Genomic DNA, 14,149 nt, shown 5'->3' with positions numbered 1-14,149 from the left:
CACCATGCACTAACACCTATCCTCTTCAATTTCTCACCGAGGTGCTAATATTTCCGGTAATGCAACTACTGTTCTCACTTCAAAACAAAATCCTCATTTTTCACACAATGATTTCAGTTTGAGTATAAGGATTAATTTTCAACACTCACTCTCAGAAAAAATTCACACTCATTCATACCTATTGCCATAAGCTTGCCCTTGTTTTCACTTCTTTAAGTTCGCTATACAAACCTTAGGATCACGATAGGACTTTCTTAGCTTGTAACATAGGCTCAGGGTCAGGTAGGGTATATTTAGGTATACTTTAGTGACTTTTTTCCCTCCTTGACGTATCGGCTAAACATACCATTTTCTATCATTTTATTTTGCCCAGTTTCCCACATTCTTTCACCTTGCTATTTGGCCCCTTTTTTTTTCATTTGTGTAAGTGACTCTCCTCTTTTCTTTCTTGTATTTTTTTTTCATTTTAACTTTTCTTTCAACTAATTTTTGAGTCACTTTACTTTTGTTCTTTCTCTCTCTTTATTCTTTCAACCCCACTTTCCAGAGCATTCCTCATAATAGCCACCCTCAACTCATGGATTTGCTATGAGTCAAAGTACACAATACCCAAAGTTGGATCAGGGCAATAAAAAGGTTGTTTACTGCATTAGCCACCCTCAACTTATGCTTTTGGCATAAGCTGAGGTGCACATGTCCAAGGAGGGACCAGGGCCAACACATTATTCCCAGAAAAGATCAGTTGGGGTGAGAAAGAAAGGTCTAATTTAAGCTCAAATCATTTGGATAAAAGAAGGATAAATTTCATTTGGTTTTCTTTTATTTAGGCTAAAAATGGGCTATATTGAATAATGGCCTATGATCCTTTCCTAATTGTCTATTACAACTTACTTTTAGCAGGACTAACCACGCAAGTTCTAGCTCAGTACAAATAATGGACTATTCAAATCTTCCTCACACTCACTTGACATCTCATTACTCTACCAGATTATCAAACACCTAGTTTGAATTTTAGACTTAGGGTCATGCAGTGGTGTACCTCTATGTCATGCTTAGAGTCACACATTTATCAATTACTAGCCTACTCATGCATCATTTTCCATTTTATCAGGATATCATTTTAGCCATCATGTTCCAGAATTAAACTATGTACAGAAGATATAGACATGCCGGTTCAACGGAAAAAGTAATCAGTCTTTCGGGGAAAAAGAACACAGGCAAGAAAACCCCAAAACAGGATAGTGAATTGGGCTACTCAGACTTTACCCTAATACTCACTTTCAATTAACCCCACCCCCAACAAAAAGAATGCAATTGTCCCCAATGCATAAAAAAATTTAAATACTAGAGTGGTAGGTGAAGCAAACCTGGGGCGCAAAGCGCCGACGATCAGCAAGCTGGTGGGTCCGATTCCCCGGAACCCACTACCTCTATAATATGGACACCCTCAGTGGTGTCCTCAGCATCAACAACACTATCAGCAGTGCCTCCCGCGATCTCCACAGTTATGGAGCTAGACGCCCCAGCAGCTAACTCTTCTGCTCTCATCTGACGCGCCTCCTCCTCAGCAAGCGAGGCTCTCCTCGCAGCCTCCATCTCATGGCCTCCTTCTTCCGTGCTCGCACCTCATCCTCCTCTCGACCCCTACGCCTCTTGGCATGCTCTCGAAGGGGAAGGGGAAGGTGGTGGAATGTCTGAAGTGGCGAATAGGGCCGCCATCACTGTGTCTTCAGCAGGCTCTGCAGAAGGGGCCTCAGACTCAGGCACCCTAGCCTCTAAGATCATATCAATATCTGCTCGAAGACTGTCGACCGCAGCCTGAAGGGTCGACACATCCACCGGAGGGGCTGGTCGGGCTAGCACTCGCAACTCAAAAATGTCCAAGCGCTCATGAACCTCAGCGATCTTCCGCTCTGTGTGCTGGACCATTCTCCGCTCCAAGCGATCTTCTGCCTCAGCAATAGACTTCTGCATCCAAGGCTTGATGTGATGCAGAAGTGTGGCCATCTGTGCCTCTAATTTCTTGACCCTTGCAAGCGGGACTAGAGCGGAGAAAGAGGTTGAGCGAGAGGAGCTCGGGGCAGTGCTACTACCCGGGATAGACTCGACCGGGGTAGTGTCAGTTGAAGCCGCCTGCGTAGCCGTGCGGGTTTGTGCTACCGTCTCAGCCAGATTGTCACCAAGAGGAGGCAACTCTTGACGGAGCCCTCTGCGTGGAGCCAACTCATTGGACTAATCCCTTATGAGGCCGATATCAACTGTGCCCAGCGGGGTCTTGAGTTGATCAACGTGCCATTTAGGCACACCTACAGACCTGCATAGAGAAAATATCATGTACGGGAAAGGGTAAGTAGTTGTGACTTTAAAATCCCTCTCGTGCATGACCTCCTGTAGAAGCCACGCAAAATCCACCTCGAACCCAGCTTTCATCGCCGCCATCAGTACTGCTCGATCCCATGTGACGATATTATCAGCGGCTGTGGGGGAAAGGCAGTGGCGGACTAGTGCAGGGCCATCCACCTCTTGATGGCCCCTTTCGGCTCAGTCACCTAGTCGGTACCCTCTCCATCAACGGACAAGTGCAGGGCCATCCACCTCTTGGTGGTCTCTCGCAGCGATGGCTCACGCAGAAATTGGCCATCTTTGACAATCTGCCATCTGTAGTCAAATTCGGCAGTGAGAGGGGTCCGATTAGCATCAACATTCTCGCCGTATAGAAACCGGCGGATAGCAGGCAGGGAGATATCAATCGGAACGCCACGTACTCGGACCTGCTCTAGTGGGGCCTGTTTGGCGGGGGCAGCCTGCCTATCAATCTGCGATCGAAGAGTCGCTACGTAGGATGCGTAGAACTCTCGGACCAGCTCTTCACTATAACGTCCCAACGGACGTGCTGTCCACTCCAGTCGATGTCTGGTGAAGAGATTGAGGATCTTAGGTATCGTAGGGAGACTTCCCGTAAGGACCCGCCGCTCTACTGTAAGTGTCCGAGTCATAACTCCTTTGTCATTCAGGAACATGGCATCGGAATAGACTTGAAACTGCCCGTCTACACACCACCGATTGGGCTGGTCGGTGACCGGGGTGAGAGCACGAGCTGGTGAACGGGGTGTGGATTTCCGAACTGTCTGCCTCATCAGACGAGGCTGACGCTGCAGCGGTGGCGGGTGCGGGAACCTTAGCAGATCCGGAGGCTTCCTCCGACCACGAAACTCCTAAGGAGCCAGACACTCCTTGTTCATTGGTGGGTGACCCAGATGGTGTGCCGGTCAGTGTGCGCTCCTCATCAGACTGGGAGGCAGTGACTACGCCGGACGCCACCTTTTTGGGTGTGGCTCTGGCAGCACGTGCAACATGGGATGGGGTGGAAGTGCCTGGGGGCACATACTCGGGGTCACGCTCATCATTAGAGCCAATGACCAGGCGGGCAGACGGGGCGACAGACTTCGATCGCCCGCGTGCATCGACTCGATGTTGTTTTGGTGCCATAGTAGATAGTACCTGTAAAGGATCAATATTAGTACTAGAATGAGCAAACAAGACAAGCAAAACAACACAAAATAAAAAAAAATTAAAATAAAATGACATTTCTATAGTAACAGGGAAACACAACGGACCAGGTGACGGTTCGTCGTGAGTACGACTGACCGTCATGGGGTTCGTCGTGTCTTACTTAGACTATGTTTATATAGAGAACCCTGAAGGAGAGTCTCTAACAAGTATGACGGTATGTGCAGGACGGACCGTCACAGGTACGACGGTCCGTCGTAGGTGTCCGTCAGAGGACACTTAAAAGAAAAATAAAGAGAGACCCTTAGGAAAAGGGTCTCTGACAACCAGAACGGTTGTGCAGGACGGACCGTTGTAGGTATGATGGTCCGTCGCATGTGTCCGTTGAAGTACACTTAGAAAAAGTGAGAGACCCTTAGGAATAGGGTCTCTGACAACCAGAACGGTTGTGCAGGACGGACCGTCGAAGGAACAACGGTCCGTCGCATGTGGCCGTTGGTGGACACTTGGAGAAAAATTGGACAGTGGAGTGTTAGGGCGGTTGGAACGGACCCAGTGACGGTCCTTCGTGAATAAGATGGTCCGTCATCGGGGTCTCGTTCTGTAGCTCAGTGACATAATTGGAGATTCCCCATTCATCCCCTATGACCCAAATCGAATTGGTAGTGTTTTGACCTACATTTGTCTAACCCAAATACCTAATAAACTAGCAATGCTAAGGCACTTATTTATAGGGTTTTAACATGGCAATTTCAGGAATTTTTTTAACCTAGGTCAGACAAAATTTGATAAAGAATGAACGTATCAAGAAGAACTAGACTACTACTAATTGATAAACAAAAATGCAATATAAATGAGTAGAAATTAGAGACACATATCTGAGAATTTGAGAAAAACAAGAGGGAAAAAGGTACTTGGTGATGAAGAAGACACCCATAACAGCAACTTCGACTTGTAGATGAGGACTTTTAGGACTTTGTAGAATTTGGGGAAAATGATCGGTTGAAGAGGGAGATGATTTTGGAAGTTTAAAAGGGAGGGAAATAGGAGGAAGAGTGAAGGAATAGGGTGAAATGAAGGGTTGGGGGTTGTAAATGTTGAATTTTTTAAAAAAACCCCAGCCGGGTCGGGTCTGGTACGCCTCATTAATGACGCGACGATTCCACGACGACGGTCCGTCTCAGTTGGGACGGTACGTCGTTGGTTCCGTCGTGTGTGCCCTAGTTTGAAAATAACAGAAAGACCTACCTGGCACGACGGATTTATGCGACGGTCCGTCACAGTTGAAACGGTCCGTCGTGGAATCCGTCAGTGACTGCTGCAAAGTAATTTTCTGCAGAATTTCCTGGTGATGTGCCTGCAAATTAAAAACCCATTAGTAGAAAATGCTACCATTATTAGAAAGAAAAACTATAAGTATTGGGTTTCCTCCCAAAAAGCGCCTGATTTAACGTCGTGGCACGACTGAGGACACTTGATTACTCAGCCTTCATCAAGATGGTATGCCTCTATCACTTCATTCACCGATGCAGTATGCCCAAAATAGAGTTTTATTTGTTCTCTATTCACCTTAAACCGCACTCCTTCCTTGGTTTTTAACTCAACTGCTCCATGATGGAATACTTGGGTGATCAAGTAAGGGACAGTCCGTTTGGACTTGAGCTTGCCCGGAAGACAAGGCAACCCAGATCTGTCTAAAAGCACCACATCCCCAACCATAAACTCTTGTTTTGCACTTTTTTCTTCATTCTCCTTCTTCATCTTTTCTTTGTGGGATATGGCGGATACCGATTGGAGCTCACCACTCTGCCTCATGGTCCTACAAACGTTGAGGGTCGCTTCTTCATTTTTCAACCAAAATTTCATCTACCCCTTTTCCATATCAACTAAGGCTCTACCTGTAGCAAGGAATGGCCTCCCAAGAATAATAGGCACTTCAAAATCGACTTCACAATCAAGAATAACAAAATATGCCGGAAATATGAATGACTCCACTTTCACTAGCACATCATGGAGTATCCCTATAGGCCTTTTCATTGTTCGATCAGCCATCAGTAGCCGCATCGCAGTGGGTTTTGGGTCACCCAAACCCAACTTCTTGTAAATCGAGAGGGGCATGAGATTTATGCTTGCCCCCAGATCACATAATGCTTTCGCAAAATGTAATGACCCGACTGTACAAGGAATAGTGAACGCACCCGGATCTTCTTTCTTTTGTACGAGAGATCTTGTAGCAATAGCACTACAATGCTGCAGTCTATCATCATCCTCGAAAGTGACCGACCTTTTCTTTGTAACAAGATCTTTCATAAACTTGAAATAACCGGGCATTTGTTCAAGAGCTTCTACCAAAGGGACGTCGATAAAAAGTTGCTTCAACATTGTTATAAAACGTCGATATTTACCATTGTTGGTCTTTTTCACTAATCTCTGAGGGAAGGGTGGTGGTGGTCTAGGCATGGCAATTACCTTCATAGGGACTTTTGCATCTTTTCCAGTGCTCTCTTCTGCTTCACCACTACCCTTTACCACCTTATAATCATCCTTTCTCACCTTTTCCTCATTAGACGGCATAGGTGGGTCAATGGTTTGCTTACCACCACGAGTAGTGATTGCCATACAGTGTGCATCATTTTTTGGATTTTGGATAGTGTTGCTAGGAAGAGTGCCCGGTTGCCGTGTGTTCACATTCGTAGATAATTGGGCCATTTGCAACTCGATTTGCTTAATCGATATTGCATGTGTATCGACTTTTTGCCCAATACCTGCTAAATCACACCTTAACTCTTTAATGTGCTCATCACAGGCATCGAACCTCCTCATCATTTTGTGCAACATATCCTCAACTCGCGCCATACTATCTCCACCATCCCTAGGCGTAACTTCACGATTTTGAGGAGGGACATAGGGCCTATTCCTATCATTTCTGTTACTGTAGTTACCCCTGTTGAAGTTGTTGTCGCAGTTGTAGTTTCCATCTCGGACATAATGACCCTCACGGTTATAGTTACCATAGATTCGACCTTGGTTCCCTTGACCTTGGCGCCAATTATCCTTATTTGAGCCTTGGGCGCTCGGTCGGAAACCCCCCGTCTTCTCATTTACTGCATAGGAGTCCTCCACATAATAGCATTCATCATTAGGTGGTGGTGGTTTAGACAAGTAGTTAGCTGCATTTATCTTTTCTGCACCCCCAGTGATATGTTTTAGTACCAACCCAAGCTCAGTTCTCATCTGCGCCATTTCTTCACAAATCTCATCCGTGGCTGGGTTGTGAGTGGACTGTACTGCGAAGGTATTTCTCCCGGTATCTGACTTTCTAGTACTCCAAGCTTTATTATTCCGGGAGATTTTCTCTAATTTTCAGCAATCTCAGTATAAGGACACTCCCCATAAGATCCACCTGCAATAGTGTCCAACACCGCTTTGTTATTATCATCCTGTCCCCGATAGAAGTATTCCTTCAGTGACTCATCATCTATACGGTGATTTGGGACACTTCTCAAGAACGAGGTGAATCTATCCGAAGAACTACTAACTTACTCTCCTGGTAGTGCCACAAAGTTGTTCACTCTGTCTTTGTGGTTTAGTTTCTTGGAGACCGGATATTAGCGTGCTAAGAAAACATCCCCTAGTTGGTTCCAAGTGAAAATTGAGTTGTAAGGGAGCTCAGTGAGCCATATAGAAGCCTCTCACGTCAGTGCGAGAGGAAACACTCTAAGCCCTATTACATCCAAGTCCAAGTCAGGCCTCCCTAAACAGCTTTTACACACTGCCCTTACCTTAGCTATATGGGCATGTGGATCCTCAGAAGGTAGCCCTGAAAACAAACCTCTTACAGTGAGCATTTGCATCAGGCTACTAGTTACCACGAAGGTGTGGCCTGGTGGTAGAGGAGGCAAGACAAGTGGCCCATCGGAGTCTGCTATGTTTTCATAGCCTCTGTAGTATGCTTGGGGCCGTGGAGCGGGATTTTGTCCCCCCTGTTGGTGTTCACCCGGAGCATCGGGTAACAACTGACCATGAACATCAACCGGAGCTGGGATGTTCTGGTTTGGATCATCATCATTGATTCCCAAGTTTCTATTCATGTTGCGTAGTGTACGCTATAATTCGTGATCGTAAGGAAACAAGGGTTCTCTTCCTCTTCGTGTATTTGGCATACAAGGAGGGTGGTTCTGCACAAATCAAAAACAATAAAACAAAGTAAAATCAAGAAAATATCAACTAAACTATAGTAATAAGTTTAAGTTAATCTAAAAGCTACTTTCCCCGGCAGCGGCGCCAAAATTTGATACGCTCAAACTTACTTCTCAAATAAGAAGTAAAGCGGTCGTGTCAAGTAAATAACCCAACTAGTGAGGTTGGGATCGTTCCCACGAGGAAAATAGTTTAGACTTAACTTCAATCTATTATTACTATTGTTCAGTCAATTACTTCCTTGGAAAGCAAAAATGATAAAAGGGGGGTTTTCTATTTCTAAATAAATGAAAATAACTAGCGAAATTGAAAGAGACAACTAACAGCTTCAAATGTTGGAGTTTAATCAATTAATGAAAGTAACTAGGGTTTACGTGTTCCCCACAGGTTCATAACTTGATAAGTCTAACTATAACAATTCTTTCCTAGTATCTTGCATGCAAAGTGATAAGTTATGTATTTCTAAGTCCTTGGTCCAGCATCTAGAAAATGTCACTCCGCACCTTGGTCCGGCTACGTGTGTTGCTATCCTAACCCTTATCTTTACCTCATATTAAGCATCGTATTCGATATTTGACTAAGTTATTACCTTGTACTAATCAATACTAGCCTATTAGAAAGTATACTCTAAATCTATGTTGATAATTCATTTCCTATTATCTACCTCCTTGGTCCGGCAAGTAGCGTTATGGCGAGTTCTAACGTTGGCCATCCGTTAAAAAGACTTCTAAGCGAAAGAATTATCAATACATGCAAGACACTATTCTAGAATTGTTTTTTAGTTAGGTTTTACCTCATTATTTGCCTACGGTTCCCACAACCCTAGTTATGGAGTTTAGTTACCCATAGTCATAATTACAATATTCAAATATGTGATATAAGAATTCATGCACTTATGTCGATGAGAAAGAGTAAAATCCGTAAGTTCACTTGATTAATCAGCAAAAGCCACCAACAATCAATGATAAAAGTCTCAAGATAATCAATAATCTCTCAAAGAGTCTACAAAATAATCAAGAGTCTCACAATATTCCAAAGTCTAATAATGGTCCAGAGTGTAACCTCAAAAACGAGGTTTTTCGAACTATTTATAGAAAATAAAAACCTAATTAAACAAGGACTCCATTTGCTGGAAATTTGTAAAAACGCGGCTGGGTCAACGGACCTCGCGACGGATCGTCGTGGTCACGACGGGCCGTCATGGATTCCGTCGTCCCATACTTGTGCAATTTTCTTCTGCTGCTTTCTTCATTACCCTCGACGGCATATGACGGATTGTTACGAGCACAACAGTCCATCGAGGGTCTCCGTTCCAAAACACTTGAACTCTTGGAATATGGGTACTGGGGCTACTTCTTTGATCTTCATGACGAACCTGCAGGACGGACCGTCATGGCTACGACGGTCCGTCACGCTTTCTGTAACCCCACACTTGGTCAGACTTCCCCATCTTCCTTCAGCAGCTGCACTACGCTGCCACCTACGGACCGTCACAAGCATGACGGACCGTCACAAGCTCCGTAGGTGGTCTATTCTGCATTTCTTTGCTCAAAAACCTCCGCATTCATCTTTGGACAGATTTCCTGCAAATAAGGAGAAACTTATATAAAAATTAGCACAAAAAGGCTTTTGGACACACTAAACTTAAGAAAAAAGTATTAATAATACCGTTAAATCATGGTATATCACAATGTACTTGGCCATTTGTGTTTTTCACTCTTACGTAACCCTTCTAGGGTTTCATCAGTTCATTATACAAAATTCGTTTCATCATATGCCAATGCACTTGGCCACTTGGTGTCTTTTCTCACTCTTATTAACCCTTCTAGGGTTACATAAATTCATTACATACATCTTAGGTTCACTTTTTTTTAAACGTATGTTAGAGTTATGGATCTATACATACAAGGCATGAGGTTTCATTCATAGTTGGTTTAAGTGATTCATATCTTCCTAAGATTATGTGGTACAAGACTTATGCATCTTGTATGTATGCCAAGATCTCAATTTTGATCTAAGTAGGCAGCATTATTCTTGAACATTTAATTCACGTATGACTTATGTATCAATAAGAAATTTTACTACGGGAACCCAGTTTTAAAATCCCTTGAACACATTTTTTATTCATTTTTGTTTGATCCATACGGCTTGGGGACCCAAGTTCGAGCCCCAATGCCTTCATTTTATTTTTTCCTTAATTTCTCTCTTCATTTTTCACTTAATGGAACTAAGAGGATGTGGGATCGAACCCCCACAAGCTCATTTAATTTTTATTTTCATTGCCTTTAAATTTCTCTTCTTTGGCCAAGGGTTTGTGGGTTCGAACCCCTACAGCCCCTCATTAATTTCTTTTAATTTTTCTCCTTCAATCTGCCTAGGAGGTCGTGGGTTTTATTCCGACGCCTCACATCTCTTTTCTTTCATTTCCTTTGACTCTCCTTCATTGCCTAGAGGTCGTGGGTTCGATTCCCACACTTCATATTTCTTTTTTTTTTCATTTTTTTACCCTCTTTTACTGCCTAGAGGTCGTGGGTTCGATTCCCACTCCTCTCATTTCTTATTTTTTTCTTTTAAGTTACATTTTCCAGCCAATTCCATGGTTCGAATCCCCTTCACCACATTTCTTTTTACTTCTTTATTTTCATGTTTTTAACATGGTGAGGTCACGGGTTAAATCCTCCATGATCTCACTTGTTTTAATTCATTTTTTTTTACATTTTCAACCCTTTTTGTCGACAGAAATCATCAATAGAAGCTGGGAATTTTTTCATCAAGTTACACCTTAGTTCTTAGGGGAATTTCATAGTGCATTTAGAACATTTCAGGTGCGTCTTCGTGTATTCGTCTACACAAGACATTATCCCTCAAATCAGACACATTTCAACTCATATGAACATAACATTTACATCAACATGTGAACAGAACTATCATGCCATTTCAAGTCCTAAACCATGAACAATAACCACAGCAACACACACATACACACGTAGTTACATTTTCGGAAATATCAACACAATCCACATAATTCCAAACGTACATATAAACACATAATCATCACGGAAACACGTTTCTTCCCTAGTTTTCTACCAGCAAATATAACAAACCTATGATTCAATGGGAGCTAGTGACAGGGACATGCAACAGGGAGCAATCCTAGTTTTCGGAATGAATATTCTGAACCTTAAGGGGTATCTTGGGAAAGGGACAAAGATAGAAGAGAACCCAAAGCTTTTTGACGTTAAAATCTTTTTTTTTCCCAAAAACTTCACCCAAGAACACGTCTAAGCCTCCTCAATATCAACTCCACTCGAATGACAATCTCCCTTAGCCTAGTGTGCAATTAACGTTTTTTTTCTTGTGATTTTTTGTGAGTTCTTCAAGTGTGAATAACTTGGTTTATTTTTCCGCTTTTATGTATTATTTTGGCAGATAAAATACGTGAGAAAGAATAAGAGAGATTTAGCGTGAGAGTGGAGAGATAAACGTGAGAGAGTGGGAGTTGTAGGAGGCTTAGGAGTCTAGTTTTAGGACTTAGTCAATAAGGTTTTGTTTAGTTAATAAAAATCTGATTTTTATTTTATTTTAAATCATCTAATTAATAATATATTACATTAATTCAATAGGTTAAATAAAAAACCACTTTAATTCATTGCTTCCACCTAGGTTCGAACCCGAGTGGAGCAAGACTTCACTTCAGGATCCCAATTTCGGCCATCTCTCCCCAAAATACCCCTCCAGCTTATTAATTAAATAATTAATTATATATTTAGGGTAATTAAGATACTACCCTTAGGATGGAAAATGACCATTCTACCCCTAGCCCTCCAAACGTAAGATTTTCCCTTTTTTAAACTGGTAAAGACTCCTTCAAGTAAATCTTCGTATTCGAGAGTCCTACATTGTTGGACCAAACCTTTCCAAGCTCAACTTACTCACCAAGTTAGTTGGCTTGGCTGTAGTAAGGGTTCAGAGGTCTGGTTCTACGCGCATCAATCCGTGTAAACCCTAGTCTAATCATAGGCATTCTTGACACATTAAGCATTTCTTATCTTATCCATTTTTAGGGTTGTTACATTCTCCCCCCCTTAGGAACATTCGTCCTCGAATGACACTACTCTTTACTAATAATAATTAAGTCATCTATAGAATGTATGCATACATAGGTAATTCAATACTCCCCATTGGTGAATATCTTATTCACATAATAACATGATGGTGCACATCCTTGAAACCTACTAGTAGCTTCACATTAATAGACTAAGGAACTCTTTCCTAAACTAGTATCATCAAAGAATACAACATAAGTAAACATGTAAGTCATACAAATTAGAAACCAACGTGATGACTCAAACATAGTAACCTCATACTAGTGCATAAAACCATACACAGTCAAATACCTGAAGGACTAATTAAGGTTACTCACCCGAGACTTCATCAGAGGTGCCTTCCCCTCTACCTCTAGACTTGAGTGCGAAGAATCGTTGCCTTCTTGGAGCCTCTTCACTTGGACAATTAGGCTGAACTCTCTCCTTCCCTTGTTCTTGACTTCTCCTATTCGTACAATCCTTTACCATGTTACCCGGTTTGCCACAACTGTAACAAGCCTTAGTGCCCATCATACACTCTCCTCCATGTAGTTTGCCACACTTCCTGCAAGGTGCTCTCTCCTGAGGTGTTTCTACTTCATTCTTTCTTTTAACTCTGGACTCGGAATACCTATCATAAGGACTCTTGGATGAATTTTACTCCCCTTGGTGGGAGAGTCCCTTCTTAAACTTGGGCTTATCCTTGATTTCAGTAGTACTCCTCCTTGAAAAATTCTCCTCAGCTTGCCTTGACCTGTTCCCTGCTCTAGTGTGCTTCCTTTTCCTGCTTTCCTCCACTTGCTGGACATGGACCATAATCCTGGAAAGGTCCATGCTATCATGCCGCATTGCTTCCCTACACTCCTCATCGAGATCCTTAGAATGCCCTGTCAAGAATCTACTCATCTCGTCTGTGTTGTTAGACACAAGAGAAGTGGCATATCTGAATAATTTAACAAACTTCAAGTAATACTCCCTGACTTTCATCGATCCTTGTTTAAGGTTGATAAACTCCTCAACCTTGGTCTCTCTCATATCCCTGGGGAAAAATCTCTCAAGGATGGCTGTCTTAAACATCTCCCACGTGACCGGAACTCCGCCCAAAGCTCGTCTATCCTTACACATCTTGCACCAAGTCTATGCAACATCCTCGAGCTGATAGGAAGCCAACTCAGCCTTCTCAGTATCTGTGAAGAACTTGGTTGATTTTTCTGCTTTTGTGTCTTATTTTGGTAGAGAAAATGTGTGATAAAGAATAAGAGAGATTCAGAGTGAGAGTGGAGAGATAAACGTGAGAGAGTGGGACTTGTAAGAGGCTTAGGAGTCTAGTTTTAGGACTTAGTCAATAAGGTTTTGTTTATTTAATAATAATCTGATTTTTATTTTATGTTAAATCAGATAATGAATAATAATAATTAAATAATTACATTGTTTCAATAGCTTAAATAAAAAATCACTTTAATTCATTGCCCAATTTCGGCTCTCTCTCCCCAAAATACCCCTCCACTTTATTAATGAAATGATTAATTTATATTTAGGGTAATTACGATACTACCCTTAGCCTGGAAAAAGACCATTTTACCCCTAGACCCTCTAAACCTAACATTTTTTCCTTTATAAGTCCGTTAAAGACTCCTTCAAGTAAATCTTCGTATTCGAGAGCCCTACATGGTTGGACCCAACCTTTCCAAGATCAAGTAACTCCCCAAGTTAGTTGGATTGGCTGTAGCAAGGGTTCTGAGGTATGGTTCTACGCGCATCAATCCGTGTGAACCCTGGTCTAATCATAGGAATTCTTGACACATATAGCATTTCTTGTCTTATACATTTTTAGGGTTGTTACACAAACCTTAGAAGATATGTTGAGGACATGTGTCATTGACTTTAAGGGTAATTGGGATGACAATCTACCATAAATTGAATATGCCTACAGTAATAGCTACAATTAAAGTATCGCCATGGAGCCCTTTGATGCTTTTTATGAGAGTAGATGTGGATCTCCGATTAGGTGGTTTGAGGTAGGTGAGTTTTCTCTAATAGTTCCTAAAGAAATTTATGAGGCTATGGAGAATGTCCGATTCATAAGGGGTATATTGAAGATGGGCCAAAGTTGGCAAAAACCTTATGCCGAAAATAGAGTGAGGCACCTTGAGTTTATGGTAGGTCGCTTACTCTATTTTAAGATATCACCCAGAAAGGTGTGATGAGGTATTATAAAAAGGGGAAACTTAGTCCACGGTATGTGGGGCAATATGAGATTTTGAAACGCATTGGAAGTGTTGCCTATGAGATGAATTTACTTATTGAGTTTGCTCCGGAACATCCAGTGTTCCATGTATCAATGCTCAAAAAGT

The 14,149-nt window shown here is 42.3% G+C and overlaps 1 protein-coding gene across 1 annotated transcript; it reads right to left on the bottom strand.

Annotated features, from left to right (window-relative positions):
- Nucleotides 1-12,452: 12,452 nt before the first annotated feature.
- LOC107001289 lies at nucleotides 12,453-12,920 on the bottom strand. The gene has a single exon (XM_015199399.1). The coding sequence runs from the start codon at nucleotides 12,918-12,920 to the stop codon at nucleotides 12,453-12,455; it is 468 nt and encodes a 155-aa protein (XP_015054885.1).
- Nucleotides 12,921-14,149: the final 1,229 nt, after the last annotated feature.

Source organism: Solanum pennellii, chromosome 10, assembly GCF_001406875.1.
Source record: "Solanum pennellii chromosome 10, SPENNV200".
Lineage (NCBI taxonomy): Eukaryota > Viridiplantae > Streptophyta > Magnoliopsida > Solanales > Solanaceae > Solanum > Solanum pennellii.
This window is presented reverse-complemented; position numbering and strand designations above follow the sequence as displayed.

Bases quoted from the DNA above. Each gene is read 5' to 3' on its own strand.
- LOC107001289 (XM_015199399.1), bottom strand. From the start codon at position 12,920: ATGTGTAAGGATAGACGAGCTTTGGGCGGAGTTCCGGTCACGTGGGAG.